Genomic DNA, 20,854 nt, shown 5'->3' with positions numbered 1-20,854 from the left:
ACACGTCTAAGGTTGATCCTTATTTTAGGCTTCGTGGGAATAAGAGACAATGAATTGTGTGAGGAAGGAAGGAGGCGATTTAGTGACTGATGCTGATGAATAACCCGTACATGGCTTTTAGATGTGTAGATGATGTGAGCATTGTTAGCTTTAGGATTGTGTTGTGGGTGCTTTGATGTTTTTACTGTGTGTAAGAACCAGTTACTGTTCCATATTACTCGCTGGTGTGTGTGTTTAATACTCTTTTTACACTTTGTACCATTTGGAAGTGACTTAGCTTGACCAACTGCTGCTTCCTTGTGAGCGAGTTACTGTGTAGATTTGACTGAATCTTTGAGAGTTTTTAGCCGTTGAGGAAACCCTTCCATGTTTTCTATTCTCTTCTCTTTCTATTACTCTTTGCGTGTATGTGTGTGTAATCTGAAAAACAAATTTACTGGAGGATATCTTTCCATGGTTTTGCTGCTGTATGTTTTCCACTGAAGCTTTTAAGAACAGGTAACTACTTAATCTAACTTCCCATCTGTAGATCAGGGAGAAGAGCAGCTCCTCCTGTTTCCATTGCGTGTTAAATTGCTGATGTGTGAAAGTGTTCTTGAATCCCAGGCTGTTCTTGCTTAGCAGCTTCTTCTTTTTTACCGTGTGTGTGTGTGTGAGAAACAGCGAGTCTAGAGGCATGAGGAACATGTTGCACAGTAAATTAAGTGTGTATTAAAATGGACTCTGAATCTGAAAATGTTCTAATCACATGCAGCATGCTTTCCTCAGAGGCTTTTAAAGGCACTTTGAACCTTATTTCGCTGCACTCAGATCTCTCACTGAAAGCTAACCAAAGTGAAGCCATTTCATCAGGCTTACTGTCAGTCATAGGACAACAAGCATGTTTGTTCACTGAATAGATTTCATATCTTCAGATGTTTTTAATGCAAAAAAAACAAGGCTTGTTGCATAAAAATGCAAGTCGACCAAAGACGTCTCCTGATCAGCTTATTGATGAGAAAAGGATTTAAGAGTCAAACATGATTCTTCTGAAAGCAAAGCTCTCCACATCAGGATACATGAGCATGTAAACTAAATGAATGTCACCACAAAACCTTTAAATGCTGTGATTCCAATTAAATAATCTGTTTCTTTTGATGAACATCATCTATTACACATGTAAGATAAGTGCTGTCCTCCTTCCTGAGAACGAGTGCAACATCCTGCATAACAGGATCTAAAAATGGCTGCCAGCCTCACACATACACACTTTGCATGATTTTCTCTACTCTGTACAGTTACAGTACATCTGTCCTCTAAGTGTTGAACTTTGTATATTTCTGATCGCTGATTGTTGGACACTTGTAGAAGTTTGATGGTGAATTTTCTTTCTGTAGCTCCAACAGCTGGTATGTTTTAGGACTTGTTACTAATATGAACCAAACAAATAAAGGCCATTAGTCAACAAAAGAAAGAGTACTTGTGTGATTTATTCCTGTTGAGGTTTTCATTTGGAATGAAAGAAGTGAGTACAGCTCATGGTTCACAAACTTTATTTATAAACAGGGAATACAAATAGAAGGGAATCACTCGCTTACAAAGTAACCATTGTGCCTCCAGTAGATCACACACACACACACACACACACAAGCCATTTCAAACTTTGCCACATTCATGCACGCTCAAAGTTTATTAGGTTCTTGCACTGACAAAAAGTTAAAGCGTGTCCACAATTAGAATTCATTCAGAAGTGCATTGTTTAGATGCTTAATGTACGAAAAGGTAAAAAATACTCTCGCTTTGTAACTTATAGTGAGTATTCAATACTCCTGTGAAACACTTCCCTGAAAACTTTACACTTCTCTATGGAAAGCCTTTGGAGGACAAATGTGACATCAACCATAGTAAAGCTCTACTAGGGCTCACATCTGGAGTACATACACTCACTTTCTGTTTATAGTGAAGCAAAAAGTGTCACAAGTACCAGAAAGCCATATATGCGGGAAAAAGCTGATTCAGGCTATCAAAAATACAACTTTTCCAACAGGCTTCTTCACATTCAAGCTTTATACTTGAGTGTTGTGTCTAGATAGCATCATAGCAGTGTGCTCACTACACACTTATCTAGAAAGCAGTGACTCTTGAAACTATCGGTGCAAAATAAGATTGAAAACACAATGTCATGAGAGGCCTAGTTTGGCTCAGGTCGAGGTTTCACAACTGCAGAAAACATACACAACACCGCAAAGCATGCACACAGGAAGTATCACAAGAAGTATCACAAGGAGGGAAAACATCCAAGGAAATGTCACAGTAAAAAGGATGTGAGCAACAAGAACAGAACATTCTGTTAATTCTAAGGAAACAGTAGGATGATTATATGGCAAGGTTTTTCCTCTACCTTCATGGTTCTTTTAATTGAACAGCTCTGAGAACAGATAACAAGAGTAATACTATTTCAATGTGGTTTATTCCAGTTACAGTCACAATTACAGTTTTAACAGACTAAGCACACATGCAGGTGGCTGGAGGAAGAAGTCTTTCTGTTAAAAAGTAAAAAAGCAAGTACAGTTATCTTCTGGGCTGGGCCCCTACCTTGCACCGTACACAGGAGAGGCTGGAACAAACGTGATTTAGCCATATATCACAGGGCCAATCTCGCTCTGCGACCTTGAAGTCGTGTGAAAACGGTGCACAATGTATGAGTGGTCAAATCAAGAGTGTAGGACCACCAGAGACAGACATTAGGTAAAAATGAACAAAGCTCTGGAATCCAAAGGTTTAGAGAGAGCCCCCAAGTGGGAAATATAAAGGTAAAATTAGAGGTGACACCATACATGGTATTAAAAAATGGGATAAATGGGCACCTCGATCTTTTGTGTGATATTTTTTAATTGAATATTGAATAACCTGTAAAACCATTTTCAAAGGAATAAAAAGACTTTTGAGGTCTTGGTCTGGTTCCTTTAAACTAGCTCTCAGCACCCTGAGAGAGTCCGTCCAGGAGGACTCCAATAAACAAGTCAACCATATTTCAGGTGAGTCATCGACACAATGATCAAAACTCTCTTTAATGAGGATGAAGTGGCTCACTGAGAGAGAGCGGTGATAAAAGACCTACAGCAGTACCATGACAAGCTATTGAAATAGGCCATAAAGTGCATCATGTGAAATTCGACTACCCACAAAGTTATACTGGTATAAACAAAATTGTCTTTTTCTATACCATACGCTAATTTTCGATCTACGGCCCAGCTCTTGTTCAAACTCATATTTCGATGTAGGAAAACCATCAGAGGCAGCTCGCAAGAATTAAACTTAATAAATAATTCTTTATATGGAGAGCATACATGGCTTCAATTCTTAGTTTTTTTGAAAAAAGAACATGTATAAAAAAATGAGTGATGCTTGAACAGAATCTACCTTTAACAATATAATTCAGTCGTCATATGTCTATGTGCTCATTCATTGCCTTTGTTCTATCCACAAAGCTCAGAATGATCCAACTGCTGTGATCCTTTCTTTCCCACAATGCAACACTGACGCTTAAAATCTTACTTGACTGGACTCTGGGATTTTAGACAGATGAGCAGCACCATGCAGTATCTGATGAGAGCATCCCACACAGGAAGGAACGCTAGCTTTAGCATGACTTGCACTGAGAGATAATAGTAAAGAACAAGCAGCTGGTTCTGACAGAAAGGAGTCTGAACACAGAGCAGTGCAGCTTGTACTGCACAAGTGCTCCTAAAGTAAACAATGATAACAAAGACATCAGGAGAACAATGTTGAGCTGAATGAAAATGACGAGCATCGTCTTCACACAGAGATGAAGAGGGAAGGCAGGTGGGGTCAAACAAAGCCCTGAGACGTTTCCAAAGCGACCAGAGCATTTCTTTTTTCACATATTTCAATAGAAAACAACTTTTTAATGCAGAGTTCTGCACAAAATGGAGAAACGCTTATAAAAATGGAAGCTGCTGTTGTTTAAGTTATTGGCTTGGTGTGTGTGTGTGTGTGTGTGTGTGTGTCAGACAGCAGTGTGCAGCGGTGTTCCTGTGGTGTGTGTCGGGGAGGGTGAGTGGTCAGAGGAGGGCGGGGCATCCCTCTGAAGCTCCTCCACTCGTCTTTGTAGCTCCGCCCTCAGGATCAGCAGCTCCTTCAGACTCTGATGTATCGGCACCTGAACAAAAGCCAAGGGCCACAGTGACTATCTCCATCAATATCTATCTCACTTTTATACCCAATAGTCTATAGCAGTAGTTCCCAAACTTTTCATAGTCCCGTACCCCTTCAGACATTTAACCTGCACACTTAAAAAAACATAATAATGTAATGTCATATACAATGTAGCCCTACAGTGAAAACTGTCTCTGAAGTTTGCCTATCCTGTTAAGGGATCATATATAACGAGAATATTTATATTTCCTAAAGAAAATGCAAGTGAAGATGCAGGTGCTCGCCTGCGTCAATTAACAGTGCATTAGCATTCCCATTAGCATTAGTTAACATTAACATTAGCCTAGCATTAAAATGATAATTAGCACTAGCTAGCATTAGCATTAACATTAGCCTAAAATTAGCTAGCATTAAATAACATTAGCATTAGTCTAGCATTACCATTAGCTTAACATTAACCTTAGCCTAATATTAGCATTAACTAGAATTAATTACCATTAGCATTAGCCTAGAAATACCATTACCATTTATTAGCATTAATTTCAGCCTGGCATTAACATTAGCATTATTACATAATCAGTATCAACATAGCATTAGCCTAGCATTAACATATTAGCATTACCTAGCATTAGCTTAGAATTAGTACAAGTACCCCATGACAATTTGTGTACCTCTGGGGGTACCTGTACCCCACTTTGGGAACCTAGGGTCTATAGTAACATTAGGAATATTAGAGCAGGAAGAGTTAAAGAAGTTGCTCTCGTGCGTTTTAAGTTAGTCAATGCAGCTGAAATTAATCTCCTTAGAAATGAAAGACTTTAAAAAACATTTGAAAGAAAAAAAATTCTATACAACAATATTAAATACTGACATATCTTTAGGATAAATTAGCAGTGTTAATTTCAGAAGGTAAGAGGGAGTCAGAGAAGGACAATGGACGGGGACTTTTGATATTTTAATATTTCAAAAATGCATAAAGCCTTATGCTTTATATTTTAGTCGATTATATTTGTATCAGATTATCAGAAGTATACTATAACTGATATTGTCCTGATGACTATATTTAGACTAAAACTAACCTACATTTAGTCTCAAGACTGTGAATAAATATTGTTTATTTTGAGAGTGCTTCTTCTTTCATTCACTGGGTTAGCTGGGAAAAAAAGAGCCCAATAGATACTGGTTTAGGACTGTTTTTACTATTTTTGTCCTCTGAGACCATAAACCAGTTCACCTGTGGTCTCATGTGTGGGTTCCAGCGAGCGTAGTAACTGGTCCACAGCTCTAGGTGTCTGGAGGACACCAATGGGTACAGAACGTGGTTTTCATAGTCCACATAGAAGGGGTTAGTGAAGTCCTCTGGTTGGCTGGAAGAGGGAGCATCAGTGGGTCAGTCACATGTCAATCATTCAGTGGGAGGGTGTAACCAATCACCTGTTGATGTAAGACCACAGAGAGACGGTCTGGGTCTGAACCTCCTACAAAGGACAAATGGACAAGGACAGGGCTGAGACTTGTCTCTCTTCTCTGACGCACACGCACTCACACGCACACACACACACACCTTGGCCTCTCTCTCCTGTTCACTGTTGTAGAGGAAGGTACCAAACAGGCAGCTGTACAGGTGGTCCAGGACCGTAACCAGGAACAGCTCGTTGAACTCAAAGGCTGCTGGGAACTGTAGGCAGACAAAATTAATGCCGTAGGCTTTGGGATACACTTGTATTGGGCTTAACCTTAAAATAAGTTGATCCAAAATAAGTGTAAGCACTGACCAACTCCCTCTGTTCACGGCCATCATCATTATACTTGAGCAGGGTGTTACATCACCCTCTTTTTGTCACCTTACTGGTTCAATAGATTACACCCCACAACACAATATGCACAATCGTCGCATCACACTTTCAGCACAACCAAAATAGTTGATTCTTCAACACTCTTTCCACTGTCTCACCCGAACTCCCTCTACCCTGTTCCTTTGAAATTGGATAAGTATTGGATAAGTATATCTCTCCGTCAGTGGGGCTACACTTGTGTCCTTTCTGTGTGGAGTTTGCATGTTCTCCCCGTGTTGCGTGGGTTTTCCTCCGGGTACTCTGGCTTCCTCCCACAATCCAAAAACAACATGACTGTTATTGGAGTCTCTAGATTGCCCGTCGGAGTGAATGTGAGTGTGAGTGGTTGTCTGTCTGTGTGTTGCCCTGCGATGGATGGGCGCCCTGTCCAGGGTGTACCTCTGCCTAATGCCCAGTGTGAGCCGGAGATATACACCGGCAGACCCCCGCGACCCTGAAAAAAAGGAACAAGCGGGTCAGAAAATGGATGGATGATATCTCTCCATTAGCTTCACTTAACCAAACATTCTCCGTCACAGAGCAGCTGTACTACAAACCTGGTTATCAAAACGACCACATGAAAGGAGCGGAGATTGCAATGCCTGACCAATCATATACGTGGAGAAACTGTGCAGAGCTACTTTCATCACAATTGAGTAATAATTCTTTATGAAAAATTAAAATCCTCAAAAACTGCAAAATAAAGCAAGAAGGAAGGAATGCAGACAGAGAACTGATGGCTTAAGCTTAAACTAGTGAGATTCAACAATATTAATTAATGGGAGAATAAACAGACACTCTGATGAGTTTCACTTCATTAAGGCACAGACATATGGAATCAGAACAGTATCATGATGAATGAACTCTTGCAGGGTTTTTCATGAATGCACATGCTTTGTTTCACAGCTGTATTTCAAATTCACAAATGCCGATGAACGTCACCATTGGCTGATAAAACTGATTGACATATTCATCAGCCAATCAGGTGTGTTTGCTTTCAGCCAACCATATGGCTTCTTAGATTTTCTCTACACTCTTGTTTGAACACTGCGAACATATCAGTAGCTCTGCAATTGGTTTAAAAGTGTGGACGTTCGTTGACCTGTGACGTCAGGGCAGTCTCAAAATTCACCACACACATTTCTCTCACAAATACACCGATGTTTCACAGCACAGAAGCAGTTTGTAAATGCACATTCAGCAATTTGCATTATCTGTGGATATATATTACAAGTGTGCCTCAAAATATCATTTGTGAAGTAGAGCGTGTGCATTTCAGAATTTGAAATACAACTGCAAAACAAAGCCTGTGCATTCATGGAAAAACCTTGCAAGAATGAATTCATTATGATACTGTTCTGATTCCATACAGACATAGTTTGTGGCTCTGATGATGCGTTCATGCAGCTCAGTCTACATCATAAAGTAAACAATAATTGTATTTTATACAGCCTGTATTTTCTTACAGGACTGAGGGTCTCTGCATCACCACAGAATGCATGAATGAATGAATTTATCGGTCGGAAAGCGCCCGACGCATGTAGGCTTTATCAGCTGACTAATGTAGGTCAGTCCATCAGATAAAAAAACTATATGTATCCTATAGGATGTTATCAGGTACATGAAAGAATTGCATCAATGCCTAAATATTCTCTCTCCTGTCACATTAGATCCATGCAGGAACGTGTCCACAGAATGATGCACCTTGTCTTGGACAGGTCGTTTCCAAGAGAATTGATTGGTTAGGAGGCGGTGCTTTCATACTCGCTCATGTCCTAGCCAGAACAACACCTAGTAACAGGTTAGTCATTCAGCCTAAGTTACCATGGTGATTGAACCCCGTAAGAAGTTTACCAGCGTCGTAGTACAGGACACACCGAATAAATTCTAGAATACAATACAGGCTCTAAAGGCCAACAAAAAAACACACAAAATGACAACAAAAATACAGAAAATAATTTTTTAGTAAATACACAACAAACAAACACCTATAAGATGAATTAAAAAAACATACAAAATTCCAATAAAATATACAAAAGGACAACATAAAAAACACAAAATGACAACAAAAATACAGAAAATAAATTTAAAAAACGATTGATAATGTGACCCTCAGATCTGATATAATCACATTTTTGTGGCCCTGCTATGATAAAAGTTGCCAATTTCTAGTTTCGAGTGTTATGCTGGTAGAGACCTTTAAAAAAACTCAATCTTATCTTGATGGAGTTGAATCAAAGACTGATATTTTGATGCTCCTTTGTAAAATAGTTCTGGCTCAGTGTGATTGGACAGAGAGCATCTGTTCATATTTCTCCCTGACCTGTATCCTCCTGATCTCTGAGCAGTCACACTCCTGCCTGTTGTTTAGGAAACTCACCTGACGAGTCATCTGCCAAACACAGTCAATGAACTGCACGAAGAGAGGAGAGCGCTCCGAGTTAGCATGATTCTCATCGCCATGACCGACACGCTGCAAAACACAAAGAACACCAGCCAATCATTTACAGCCGCAGTCTATGAACTCAGTACTGTCTGCATCCTTTGATAGAGAGTTCCTAAGAGGCTCCGCCTCCCTGTGACCATCTACCAATGCATCCTCATCCATCAAGGAGGGAAATTCCTCCTTGACGGATGAGGATGCATTTATAAGTAATTTATTGTTCGTTAGAATACATTAGCTTTAACTCAGCACCACATGATCTCCCTTCAGCTTCCATGACTGTGAGTTTCTTTTTAACTTGTCAGACTTTTAACAGTAAAAAATAAATGTTTTCTGTTCTTTTAATTTTTTATTTATACACACAAGCTGAGGAAGGCCCATTCATTTAGCAGGTCTAATCTTTGTTGGGCCCAACAAAGAATGTTGACCAATCCCTTCTGAAGATTGGATATTGTTTGATAAATGAACATGAAGAGGCTCTTACAGCAGAAAACTTATGTCCAAAGCTGATCCACTCCTTCTCCACCAGGATCTGTAAAGACAAACATACACACTTGCTATCTAAAAGTATTGGAATTTTGGTTAATTGTTAATAAAGCATTTATATTTTCAAGCATAGTGTACATAAAACCAATGCTTTAAATGCAGGAGAAATAACAGAGATGCAAAACCAGGCAGAGATGAAGCCTCTGTGATGTGAACGTTCCACACTGAGTATCTATGAGTTTCAGGAAGAGCTGATCAGCCAGCCCACTTCAACAAGTTTGTGACAATGACACACGGCGAGACAATTCCCTCATGTTTTACATGCTGCAGGGAATGTTTTCCGTTGCTGTGCGTCACCAAATGTTGCCTGGTGGGGGTTCTAAAGCAATGCAGTTTAACTATAACCCAAACTCTGAAGGAAGTGTTAATAAGACACAATTGCACACAATAAGTGCCAAACGAAACACTTTGTGTTTGAAAGTCGTGTCTCGCAGCATGAAAGGTGAATCTATTGTTTTTGTGAGAGCATCACGTTTCCCCGTGAGTTCATATTGGATCAGCAGATCTGAGAGTCTGGGTGGCCAAATGGGAGAGAAGAAGCTCTGTGAGATATTTTGGGGCAAGACCATGCATTAATGGAAGTGAAAAAAGCTTCATTTGACAACAGCTCTGATTTCACTGTCAAAAGCTTGTCATCAAGATATTTGATCTTTGTTTTCAGCTGTTGAAGAAAATAACTCAGGTCAAGGTCAGAGGTGAAGCCAAAAGCTAAAATGATTCAAATATAGAAGGGGACTAAAACTAAACTATGATAATAGCATTAAACGACAGACCTGGAATCCTCGGAGTGTGCGGTAGTAGCTGTCCAGCATCAACATGGCCAGCGAGGTGAGCTGGGCTGTTCTGTCCCAGCCATCACTGCAATGAATCACCACTGACGTCTTCCCAGACTCCAGTTTATCAGCCACCTTTGCTGCTCCTGTTAATAAGAGCTACACACAGGTGGATCACAGTAGGACCACAAATGCTGCAGAAACACTGAGTGTGTGTGTGTGTGTGTGTGTATGTGTGTTTTACCCTGATGTACTCCAGCCAGTGCGTCTGGTTGATGGCTGAGTGCCAGTGGGCTTCGTCGATAGTGGGATAAACAATGTCCTTCATCTTCCGCAGAGATTCCCTCATTACGTGAATATTGGGGATCTCTAGAAAGTTCAGCTCTACATTGGGATAGAAACTCTCACTTTCGAAGCCTCCGTCTTTGGCCTTGATGCAGTAAAGGAGAGAAGATGGGGAATGTGAGTGAGTGGAAAGGTGCAGGTACAGGAGGTGAGAGGACAGTGTCTCTGTTCTACCATGTTGCTAACTGCCACATTGCTCTGTCGGGCGTCAAAGATTGTGAGCTTGTGGGACTGTGCGTTAGCGTCCATGATGATCTGAAGGAAACGTTCGTCTTCTTTACAGCGACGGTCTGATGGTCCGACTAACGGCTGGCTGCAGCGCACAATGGTGGCCTGAGACTCCGGGTGGATCCAGGACAAGACCTGCACAAGAGGAAAGCATCACGAGATAATAAGCTGCATCTGTGCTGTACTATAGATGCAGATCACGCCATCACACTCACAGGAATGCGACGCTTTGCTCGGAACATGGCCACACGTTTGATGTCCTCCTCGCTGATGTGGGTGGGGATGACCAGGACGGAGGGGTACGTATCACACAGCTCGTAGTTGCTGTTCATTTTACTGATGGTCCAGCTCTCATTAGGGAGACCCTGCCACACAACACCCAAGCTCAAACCTTTACACAGCAGACTGCTGGCCCTTCAAAATAAAATTACATGATGACTTTGTTCTTTATAACACAGTAATTACCCTCGACCCACTGACAACAAGGTGGTGACCTACTGATGGGTGCCAACCAACATTTTGAGAAGACATGAAATCCTTCATCTCAGTCAACTTCCCAAAAAAAAGTGGTCATGTTTGCTTCCAATCAGTCATCTCTGCCTTGGACTAGGCCTGGGCAATTTATCAAGAGTCGAGATAAATCGAGTTTTCTATTTTAGTGATATATAAAATCGGCTATTTCAATATTTCTTTATTTTACTTTATTTTGCATTAAAATACTCATTTTAGGAGTCGCTGCTTTCAGTACTTCTCAGAACAACATGAAAATCACAGTTAGATCAATTGCTGAGTGTGTCCTAACCCAGACCTTCTCCTAAACAAGCCACACTACAGAACTCACTCACACATACTGTCCCTTATAGGAGAAAAAGCCAAAAGTGGCACATATTGTGCAGCTGCTTGTTAATAAATGTGCCCGTGTGGTATTTAAATAGAATAAATATAAATGGAGATTTATGTTGTATATCGCCTGTCAGTGCCCAATTCTTTCACGTGCTTGCTCTTTTCAGATCCCTTGAACGCACATATGGTCGGCCTATTTTACGGCAGTTCATGTCCTTTTTAAAAGGTTGAAACCCTGCTATTTAAAAAGAGACATTTATGTTTTGAGTGAATTCTGATTTATTTTGGTTTTTATTTTATTTTCTGTTTGTTTTTTGATTGTCAAGTTGTGTATTGTGTTTGATCCATTTTTGTATATATCGTCTTGCGGTGGTTTTTCCTTTTTGTCTTTTTCTGAATTTTTTATTAACATTTAAAAACACCACAAAACAGTCACATATTTAAATATGTATTATTAAAATATTTAACAAATATTGTATGGTCGCTTTAAATTCAAATATCACGTCCCAACAAATCTGTTGTAAAGATTGCGAGTGAAGGAAGTGACGTAGGATTTGAACAGATCAGGCCCGTGAAAGGATTGGGCACCGACCTGTTCCAGCCTCTCCTATGTCCCTATTCAGTTGTTGTCCTTTATTTTTACTTTCACGCCATCTAGTGGTTATCAATTAATAGTGGAACTAATGTTAGAGGAGAAGGGCTCCGCCCGATGCAATCAACCTGCACTCTCAGCAATACAGTGCGGCCTATGTGATGGAGCGGCCTTCACATGAATTTTTCTTCTAAAATTGCTAAATTATTGGAATGCGGCCAATACAGCGGTACATTCAATAGCCCAAAACTGATGGCACATGCCGACTGACTTTTTTTTTTTTAGTGCTAATGATCTTTATTGATAATGAAGAAAGGTTTTTAAGATTAGCGTCAAAATGTTTGTCGCACCCCACCTGTCATACCTCAATTCCCCACACAACATGTGCACATCCAGTCATTATCTCTACTTTAAACTTCATTATAAAAGGTGCTTGTTCTGTTCTGACCATGAAGAACCATATGACGGTGAGCAGCTCACCTGACGTCTGTACTCTGCTGCTGCATCATACACTTTCCAACCATCCACTGGAGACTGCTCCTTGTACTGGAAGGCAAACAGGGGCTGCCACAATGGAGGCAAACATGGATTATCACATTTTATTCAATCACTTGGTTTGGCTGCATTATAGCAAATTAAAGCCGCTCTGATGGTGCGTTCACACCAAACACGTCAAAAGCGTCAGGGTACATAGACAATATATGGTGGACATGCTTCTCGGGAGCGTCTAGAGGTCCCGCTACGCATCCCACGCCTCCTGTGCTGCACGTTTTGAAGCTTTTTGCGCTTTGATGTGTGTCCGGCGCCTCCAACGCAGCCAACGCTGGAGTTGGGATTGTTGAACTTTTGGGGCATATAACGATGCGTTGACCAATCAGGAGCGTTCCCCAACCATGATGAATTCAGAATGAAAAAAAAAAAACACTAACCGGAGACAGATGAACAGGCTCTTCTGCTGGAATAGAGCGCCTGTTGTTGGGGTCCTGGTAGGAGATGCGAGTGCCGATGCGGGTCAGCAGGTCGTCAAACTGGGCACGGGAGAGATGTAAGTAGCGCTGAAAGCGACTCTCGTCCGAGTGCAGCGCTGGTGAATCCAGAAACGGTGCCGAGGCGCCCTTTAACGACGTTGTCTGGCTTCATTTATCAAATAAAGCCAAGCCACTCCCTCTATAATGTAGAGCTGATGAACGGGGGTTGGAGGCAGCGTGTTCAGCAAGGATCTCCTAACTTTATTCTGCATTCAACCACACTTCTCTATAGCCTCTAACATCACAGTGCACACACTGAGTCACACCAAAATACCAGAAACACCGCCTTCTCAACATAATGTTCCCCACCACTTCAGTCACTGGGTGAATTATGAACGTAAATGATTGGCACAATATCATCCATTGTATGAACACCATCGGCAACAAAAAAGCCCCTCCCCTTTACGCGCTCTCTTTCCAACTTGTTTGGACCCGCATCTAGAGCGTCTTGGATGCTGGTGACAAGCGTACTGATTCAATGAGCACAAACATCCAACACGGGGTGTGAGGCACGATTTTGACGCCAGTAATGCGTTTGGTGTGAACGCAGCATCAGAGTTCTGTTTTTAACACATGCTGCTGATTGTAGTAACAGCAGCTCTGAACTCAGACAAATGTCTCTTCAGCAATTAGCTTCAGGTCTTATCTCTATCAGAGATGACACTGACCAGGTCGTGTGAGAGAACAAAGGCGTTCTTGGCCAGCACCTCCATCACATCGGGCTTGTTGTCCTCTGTCTGATATGCAAACCTGGGGCTCCTCATGTCCTGGTGAAGGGAAAACTGTCAGTGAAGCAGTTCAAAGAGATGATCTAACAGGGTTAGGCTGTAATGAGCTCAACCTTACCTTACAAACCAGTTCCAGGCCTTTGGTGCTCCTGCCCTGGTTAAGAACGTTGATGGACTCCAGTCTGCTGATGACTCCCAGGTTCACATCCAGAATGAAGGGAGACTCCTGAAGAACACTTACCAACATCAACTCACACACTAAACACTACATGGATTCTAGAACAATGAAGTATTTTGTGATGAAAGGATTCTCTGACAAAACAACTCACATGCTAAGACTGAAGGTCATTAACTTATAACAAACCCTCCAATGATAAATTGGAATTCTGCTCATTCCCACTGAGGTCAAACACAAGATGAAGCTTCTCTAAAATAAGACTTTTTGTGTCTGGATGTGTTTAATTTCCCTCTTTTGGTGCAACAAAGTAGATCAGCACCTTTTCCACACTGGTGAAGTACAGCTTGTAGTTTGTGATGGTCAAAGTCCCGTTAATCAGACCGCTGAATGGACAGATGTACATGACATCATTGACTGCACACACACAAACACACACACAATTATTTACACATTGATCAGCTGATATTGCAGAACAAACATCCCCTGCAGAGGTGAGGACAGTACCTGTAGTTTGGACGACCTCCCCAGGCAGCAGAGGGAGCTGCTCCTGGGCCGATCTACCCTGAGTTCCAAACCTCACAGCTGTAAATTTCTGCAGAGAGCACAAACCTTATTGTGTGACACAACAACCAGCTTAGGAAACGTTTGTAGAGGTAACACCTAACCTATTGGATTCCCAGTTATGAATGTGGACAGAAATAAATTCAACTAAGCTAAGAGTCATCATTTATTCATGAATGAAAGTGTGAAGTGTGAGGCGTAATAAATAAACTGGTTTTATACCAGCTGATGTGTCTGATCACAAAAATAATGGAAATAAAAGCTCCATTATGTTTGAGATACATAGTAGATGTTTTATTCTTCTTACTATTTTCACAGAATAAATTCAGTTTTAAAGCCTTGGAGAAATCAAGAGCAAACAGTGTCTGTGTTTGTGGATTTCAGTTTGACAATGCGCTCTTTGTTTCATGAAAGACATGCAGAAACAGGTTACAGCATTTACCCTGTGGTCACTCTAAATTAGCAATGCACCCAGTGCTTCTGCAGGAAATGACATAAAGAACATTGACAGGTTTGACTAAAGGCATGAACTCATTACGGAAGAAAGTAAAAAAATACACAATCTACTACACACCAGATTTTATTTATTTATTTTTAAAAGGTCATACCCAGACTAAGTATTAATTAAAATTAAATACATTTTAATTCTATTTTTCCACTTGCCATTTTTTGCGGGGTAGTTTTTCTTTCTAAAAAATATTGCATCATCCTTAGAAGCCCATTATAATGTATCGTATCGTGAACTCAGTGTATCGCCCCATCCCTACTATTTATCTAAAGGTGATCTATTGTGTTTGAAACGGCCAATTCTCAAAATCAAAGAACTCGGAGGCAAAAAACCTTATCGGGACATCCCTACTAATCACTAGAGGGGTTCATCTGTAAACGGTCGCATTTACTGGTTCAATAAACAGGAAGAGATTCAAATTCTGATGTATCTGGTTATGATTTACAGTCCGCATAAACAGGACTGAATCATAACATAACCTAACCACTCGAGCAGACATGGGCTCGTCTGGTTACAAACCTTAGAGTCGCTGTTAGCTTACCAATAAACGGGAAGAGATCTGTCACCTTTATATGAAGTATTGACTAGGCCACTGGGAGTGAGGCCCAAGGCCAAGGCAGGCTGACTTGATAATAATGTCATGAAGCTGATGATGGCAGTTCCTGATCTGTGGTTCACGGCTCAACTAGCCGGGTACACTCTGATGTTCTCTCTCTCTATCCTGTTCTGTTGGTCCTTCTGTTCACTAACCCCAACCAGTTGACGCAGATGGCTGCCACCTCTGAACTTGGTTCTGTTGGAGATTTCTTCCTGTTAAAAAGGAGTTGTTTCTTCCCACTGTCGCTAAATGCTTGTTCATGTGGATCTTGTTGGGTTTTTTAGTTATTATTATGGATTTTATATTTTGATAAGCGTGTTGAGATGACTTTGTTGTAATACATATGCTACACAAATAAAGTTGAATTGAATTGAATTAAAAGCAGCATTGTAGCTTTACAGACTACAGGGACTAGCTTTCCTATCAGTGAGCATCAACAACCCTGTTGCTTGCTAATGCTATATCCATTCTTAACCTTCAGCCACATGCCAACCTTTCCAAACCAGAGTCCTTCTGCCAAAACCACATAACCATCATAACTGAATTATAATGGATCACTTTTTGAAGACGCAGCTCTTATTTTTCCTTGCTTTTGTCTGAATAACCACACTTGCAGAAGCACTTGCTGCCTAGTAGAATTTAATCCAATTCTTTAACCACAGTGGTATATAAAGTCATTACCTGCTAGGGAAGCGCTAGAGGGAAATCCTCCCTATCACAGGGCGAACATCATCACTAGTATCAGTGCTAAATACTATGTATAGTCAGCTCCACAACACTCAGTGTTAAACTACAGTAGCTGTTACTGTATGTCCTTCAGTAAAGCAGCACCAGATATGGTGAGGAAACGAGAATAAGGCAGCAGGCCTGGGGCATCACTTATCAACTATTCATAGACACTAAAGGTAGTGATTGAGGTATTAAAATGTAACAAGATGTATCGTCAAGGGTACGAGTAGCATCGTACGCTTGGCGGTCAGGTAAAAACATAATACACACATTACTACACACCAGATTGTTATGGTTTGATTTGATTTTTTTACATTCCTATTGAGTTGAAAAGGTCATCAGTTTTACTGTCTAAAAACATCGTCTTGTATTGTTATCGTAAGCCCATTATCATCTGTGGTATCGTGAGCTCAGTGTATTGACCTAACCCTAGTGGACACAGACCTGTGCGTATAAACATTCCCATGCAATTAATGGTATTTAACAACTTGTACTTGTGCGTAGCAGCAGGTTTATAGTGACGCACAACTCATACCATGCATACACACAAAACCTGGTGGTTGAACAGTGGAACTACACACAGAACGCACAGAGCCAGCAATGTCAAACAAAGCGTTCTGTTAATTTGGAGAGAGAAAAAGTCCCTTCATGCATTGATATTAAGGTCAGTTGAGGGCATTTCTGAATGCAGATGAGCCTGAACATGCTTACAATAGTAGGGATTTATTAACACTGGTATGGGTACAACTGCTGTCTGCATGTTGGATTAATAGATTTTTTTATACTTATGACATTCTAAATTTCAGTCATACAAAATCTTTTTAAACCTTTTTCTGCGCACAGATTGAAAAATGAGGCCAGCAGGGAAAGACAGAAAGAGAGACTTGCCAAAACAGGAGATTGTTGTTCAGAATCACTGTCTCCATTCTCCAGTGAATCCTGCTCCAAAGGAGAGCCAGCATGAAGGAAGGGACAACAAGGGAAAGAGTTCACAGAGTAGAGTGAATGAAAGCAGAGAGCAGCTTCTCAGAGTCCATCCTACCAGTGAACAATGGCTTTGAGGGAGAACAGTCAACATAGAAAACCTTCGTCCCTCCATCCATGAGGATGTTCCTTTGACACGTGGCTCGTGCCTAAGCTTAGTTCATAGGCTTTGTGCCTTTTTTTAAACAATGTTCCCAGATGAGAAGTGAGCTCAGCCAAAAAGCAGGAATTCAGGTGATGACACTGCATTAAAATGCATCTGCTAAGCTTCAAACAAAGGTTGGTGGACATTAAGCAGGCTTATGAAGACTGAGATGTAGGTCACGATTTTATTTATTTATTTATTCAGTTAATTTCCGACATGGTTACATTCACTTTTTTTTACATCTTTTTTTTTTTTTGTACATGCCGAAAAAGGAGACGAGAGAAGCAGTTTGCTTATCCTTGTCCCGTCCCCTGTTAATTGGTTCAATAAATTGTATCTGTAATTAATTTCAATTGCAAGCTCTATCAAAGGTAGATATAATATCTTTATTTGGTGTTAAACATCACATTGAGTGCAGACAGGCCTATAATGCATTAATGCACTGATGAAGTGCCTGTTCCAGCCTTGATGCTACAAATTGTTATTTTAATTATTTGATTTATGTAATGATTATCAATATTACATTTAGAAAAATCTCACTGACTCATCAAATAGTTACACAAAGTTTATGCACAATATTTTATGAAGAATGTCATGATAATGACATGATTTGGTTTAATTTTAGACGCATTATTGTCACTGTTTTTGTGTTCTTTTTACAAAATGGAATTTTTTGCACTACAAATATGAAACATTGGTCTTATTTATGTTATTGATTGTTTTAATATTCCCACTGAGTTGAAAAGGTCCGATCTAGAGGAAGTATTCAATTCAAATCACTTTATTTATCCCCAAGGGGCCAATTTATGTATGCAAGTATGCTCAGAAATAAAGTCAAATAAATGCATTGATATATTTCTTTTTTTTTTTTCTTTCCAAAAATATTGTATCGTTATCGTGAACCCATTATCTATGGAGACAGATTTGTGCCTAATATTCAATCAAAAAATAAATAAAAAATACTTAGTGAGATTCAATATTTTTTTAATTGAAGTATTTTTTATTGGATAAAGGCAAAACTTTAATAACAATAATTATGGCCCAAATACAAAAAGGACTTCAATTAAAAAAAAAAAGAAAAAAAGAAACATTTGCTTCAATCATAAAACATATTTTTTCAATCAAATAAAAAGTTTTGGATCTCCAATATTTATTTTTTTTTTGTATTCAAACACTTTTCTTTGATTGAAAACATTTTAAATTGGAAATATATTTTTTCTAATTGAAGTGTCTTTTTAATTGAATAATAGACACAACTCTATCATATCGTATTTTGAAATCCCACCACTACTGGTTACCTTTCCATAAATATAAAGATGAAATATAAATTTTTTAACCCATGAAGTGTGTGTGTGTGTGTGTGTGTGTCATACCCTTCTGTCCCTGGTCATGGTATCAGCCTGAACTGATCCTGAGATCTGACTGGTGAGAGTGGCTGCGATCAGTTGTTTGCACCACTCGACATGAGAGCCTGTGGAGCTGTGGAAGCAAAGAATCAGAATCAGAGAAGTTTTAATAGCCGTGTTAAGGGCAGTGTTCATGAGGCTGGAAAGACTGTTTTTGTGTCTGGACCGAAACCTCCTTCCAGAGGGGAGAGATTGAAACAGTTTGGGTCCGAGGTGGGAGGGGTCGGCCACAGTCTTCCCTGCACGCCTCAGAGTCCTGGAGGCGTACAGGTCCTGGAGGGAGGGCAGATTGCAGCCGATGACCTTCACTGCAGAGTGGATGATACTGCAGCCTGGCCTTGTCCTTGGCCGTAGGTGCAGCGTACCAGATGGTGATGGAGGAGCAGAGGATGGACTGGATGATGGAGCTGTAGAAGTTCACCCTCATCTATGTTTGCAGACTGAACTTCTTCAGCTGCTGCAGTTTGTGATGAGGAAGCTGATGGTCAGCTCCCACTTGAGGTCCTGGGTGATTATGGGAAGGAAGCAGAAGGACTCCACAGAGCTCTCTGTAGAGTCTCCCAGGGTAAAAAATGGTAAATGGACTTGATTTTATATAGCACTTTATCACCACACTGAAGCAGTGTCAAAGCGCTTTACATATCAGCTCATTCACCCAATCACTCTCACATTCACACACCAGTGGGACAGGACTGCCATGCAAGGTGCTAGTCGACCACTGGGAGCAACTTAGGGTTCAGTGTCTTGCCCAAGGACACTTCGACATATAGCCAGGTACTGGGATCGAACCCCCAACCTCTCGATCAGAAGACGACCCTCTACCACCTGAGCCACGGTCGCCCAGGGTGAGGGGGCTCTTTCTGAAGCCAGCTATCATCTCCACTGTCTTTAGAGTGTTGAGCTCCAGGTTGTTCTGGCTGCACCAGGACACCAGCCAGTCTGTCTCCCACCTGATGGTGGACTCGTCTCCATCAGAGATGAGTCCGATGATGGTTGTCTCATTCGCAAACTTCAGTAACTTGACCAAATGGTGCCTCCTGTCAGACAGGAAGTGTGTGATCCACCTGTGGGTGGAGTCTGGCATGTTTAGCTGGGATAGCATGCCCTGCAGGAGAGCGATGTGGACCTTATTTAACCAGGCAAGGATAGAGTAAGAATATAGTTATTGTATGCAACTGTGCTATTGACATTCAATTTATGTCCAAAATGAAAATGCATTTTGTTTAATTGCATCATGTTCATTTTGTTTTTGTTTTAAATGAAAATGATATACTGTTGTAAATATAATATTGTTATGACTTGACCGAAGGTAATAAACGGACCTTTATTCGTTAAAAACAATGATAACCATGATAACCTTAAAAATAATTTTATTTTTCATATTGTCTAATTGGTGACTTTTAAACAACAACTGACATTACCACTTTAGAGAGACCAGCCATTACAAATCTAACGTAGTTTTGGACTGGGAGATGAACCTAGAGTACCCGGAAGCACCAGCAGCAGTAGACAGGCCTGTTAACAACTATCACTGTTTGACACTCGATCAAAGCGGGATCAGCAACGAATCAGCGCCCCCTGCTGTTCACTTCATGTAGACGAACAGTCCCTGGTGCTGATGTTCAAACCAGATGTGGGTTAGGGACGGGGACTCAGAGCTTGCTCTGTTTTAGGTGAATCTCTTTGAGTCTCAGAGATGGCAGCAGCAGCCTCTCGGAGCACGACTCAAGAGTCCAGATTCAGTACAAAGTGGTTCCTGCAGAGACCTGCCCTATCCACGCCTGTTTGGGTCACATCTCGGCCTTGTACGGAAGCCCAAATGTTTGATAGCACAGCCACAGTGCGCGTGTCCTCCGGATCAATGAAAGAAGAGACCTACTTCTAACAGATACATGATGGCGGATAGTGAAACACAGACCAGTCGGTTCCCACCTGTCACTTAGATCGGCTGTAGTCGACCTGCTGCTCGGAGAGCCCCACAGCTTCTTTCCCGGCCCCGCTCCGTTCTCCGGTCCGCCGCCGTCAGGCTGTCCCTCCATCACCGTTCACTTTGTGGGTCAGTGGGGGCGGGGCGGACGGTGACGCTGTGTAGTTTCCTGTTATATCCGGTTGTTGTTTTGTTTCCGTTCCACATCTCTGCGTGCTGTCTGTGCCCCGCCCCTTTCTCTACGCAGCCTAACGGACCGATTAAATCGATGACGTCACTGATTTACGAGGTCTTCCTCT

The 20,854-nt window shown here is 41.0% G+C and overlaps 1 protein-coding gene across 2 annotated transcripts; it reads right to left on the bottom strand.

Annotated features, from left to right (window-relative positions):
* Positions 1-2,430: 2,430 nt before the first annotated feature.
* On the bottom strand, positions 2,431-20,772 carry mtmr1a (myotubularin related protein 1a). 2 transcript variants are annotated; one of them, XM_028473852.1, is made up of 18 exons: positions 20,561-20,772; positions 18,596-18,701; positions 16,982-17,032; positions 14,202-14,289; positions 14,017-14,111; positions 13,638-13,745; positions 13,460-13,558; positions 12,244-12,327; positions 10,544-10,693; positions 10,275-10,463; positions 10,000-10,185; positions 9,756-9,914; positions 8,921-8,968; positions 8,374-8,466; positions 5,723-5,836; positions 5,593-5,636; positions 5,393-5,525; positions 2,431-4,162 (listed from the first exon to the last, which is right to left on the bottom strand). In XM_028473852.1, the coding sequence occupies exons 1-18, from the start codon at positions 20,665-20,667 to the stop codon at positions 4,010-4,012; spliced, it is 2,007 nt and encodes a 668-aa protein (XP_028329653.1). In that variant the 5' UTR covers positions 20,668-20,772; the 3' UTR covers positions 2,431-4,009. The 2 variants fall into 2 exon arrangements, with proteins under 2 accessions (XP_028329653.1, XP_028329654.1); XM_028473853.1 differs by lacking the exon at positions 16,982-17,032.
* Positions 20,773-20,854: the final 82 nt, after the last annotated feature.

Source organism: Gouania willdenowi, chromosome 18 (genome assembly GCF_900634775.1).
Source record: "Gouania willdenowi chromosome 18, fGouWil2.1, whole genome shotgun sequence".
NCBI lineage: Eukaryota > Metazoa > Chordata > Actinopteri > Blenniiformes > Gobiesocidae > Gouania > Gouania willdenowi.
The sequence above is the reverse complement of the archived record's forward strand: the minus strand, read 5'-3'. Positions and strand labels throughout refer to the sequence as shown.

Excerpts from the sequence above, each read along its gene's own strand:
- mtmr1a (XM_028473852.1), bottom strand. The coding sequence starts at position 20,667 with ATGGAGGGACAGCCTGACGGCGGCGGACCGGAGAACGGAGCGGGGCCG. Across the intron at positions 18,702-20,560 it reads ACAGCCGATCTAAGTGACAG|CTCCACAGGCTCTCATGTCG; the intron begins GTGGGAACCGAC and ends TTGCTTCCACAG. Across the intron at positions 17,033-18,595 it reads CCATGACCAGGGACAGAAGG|GATTCACTGGAGAATGGAGA; the intron begins GTATGACACACA and ends CCTTTGGAGCAG.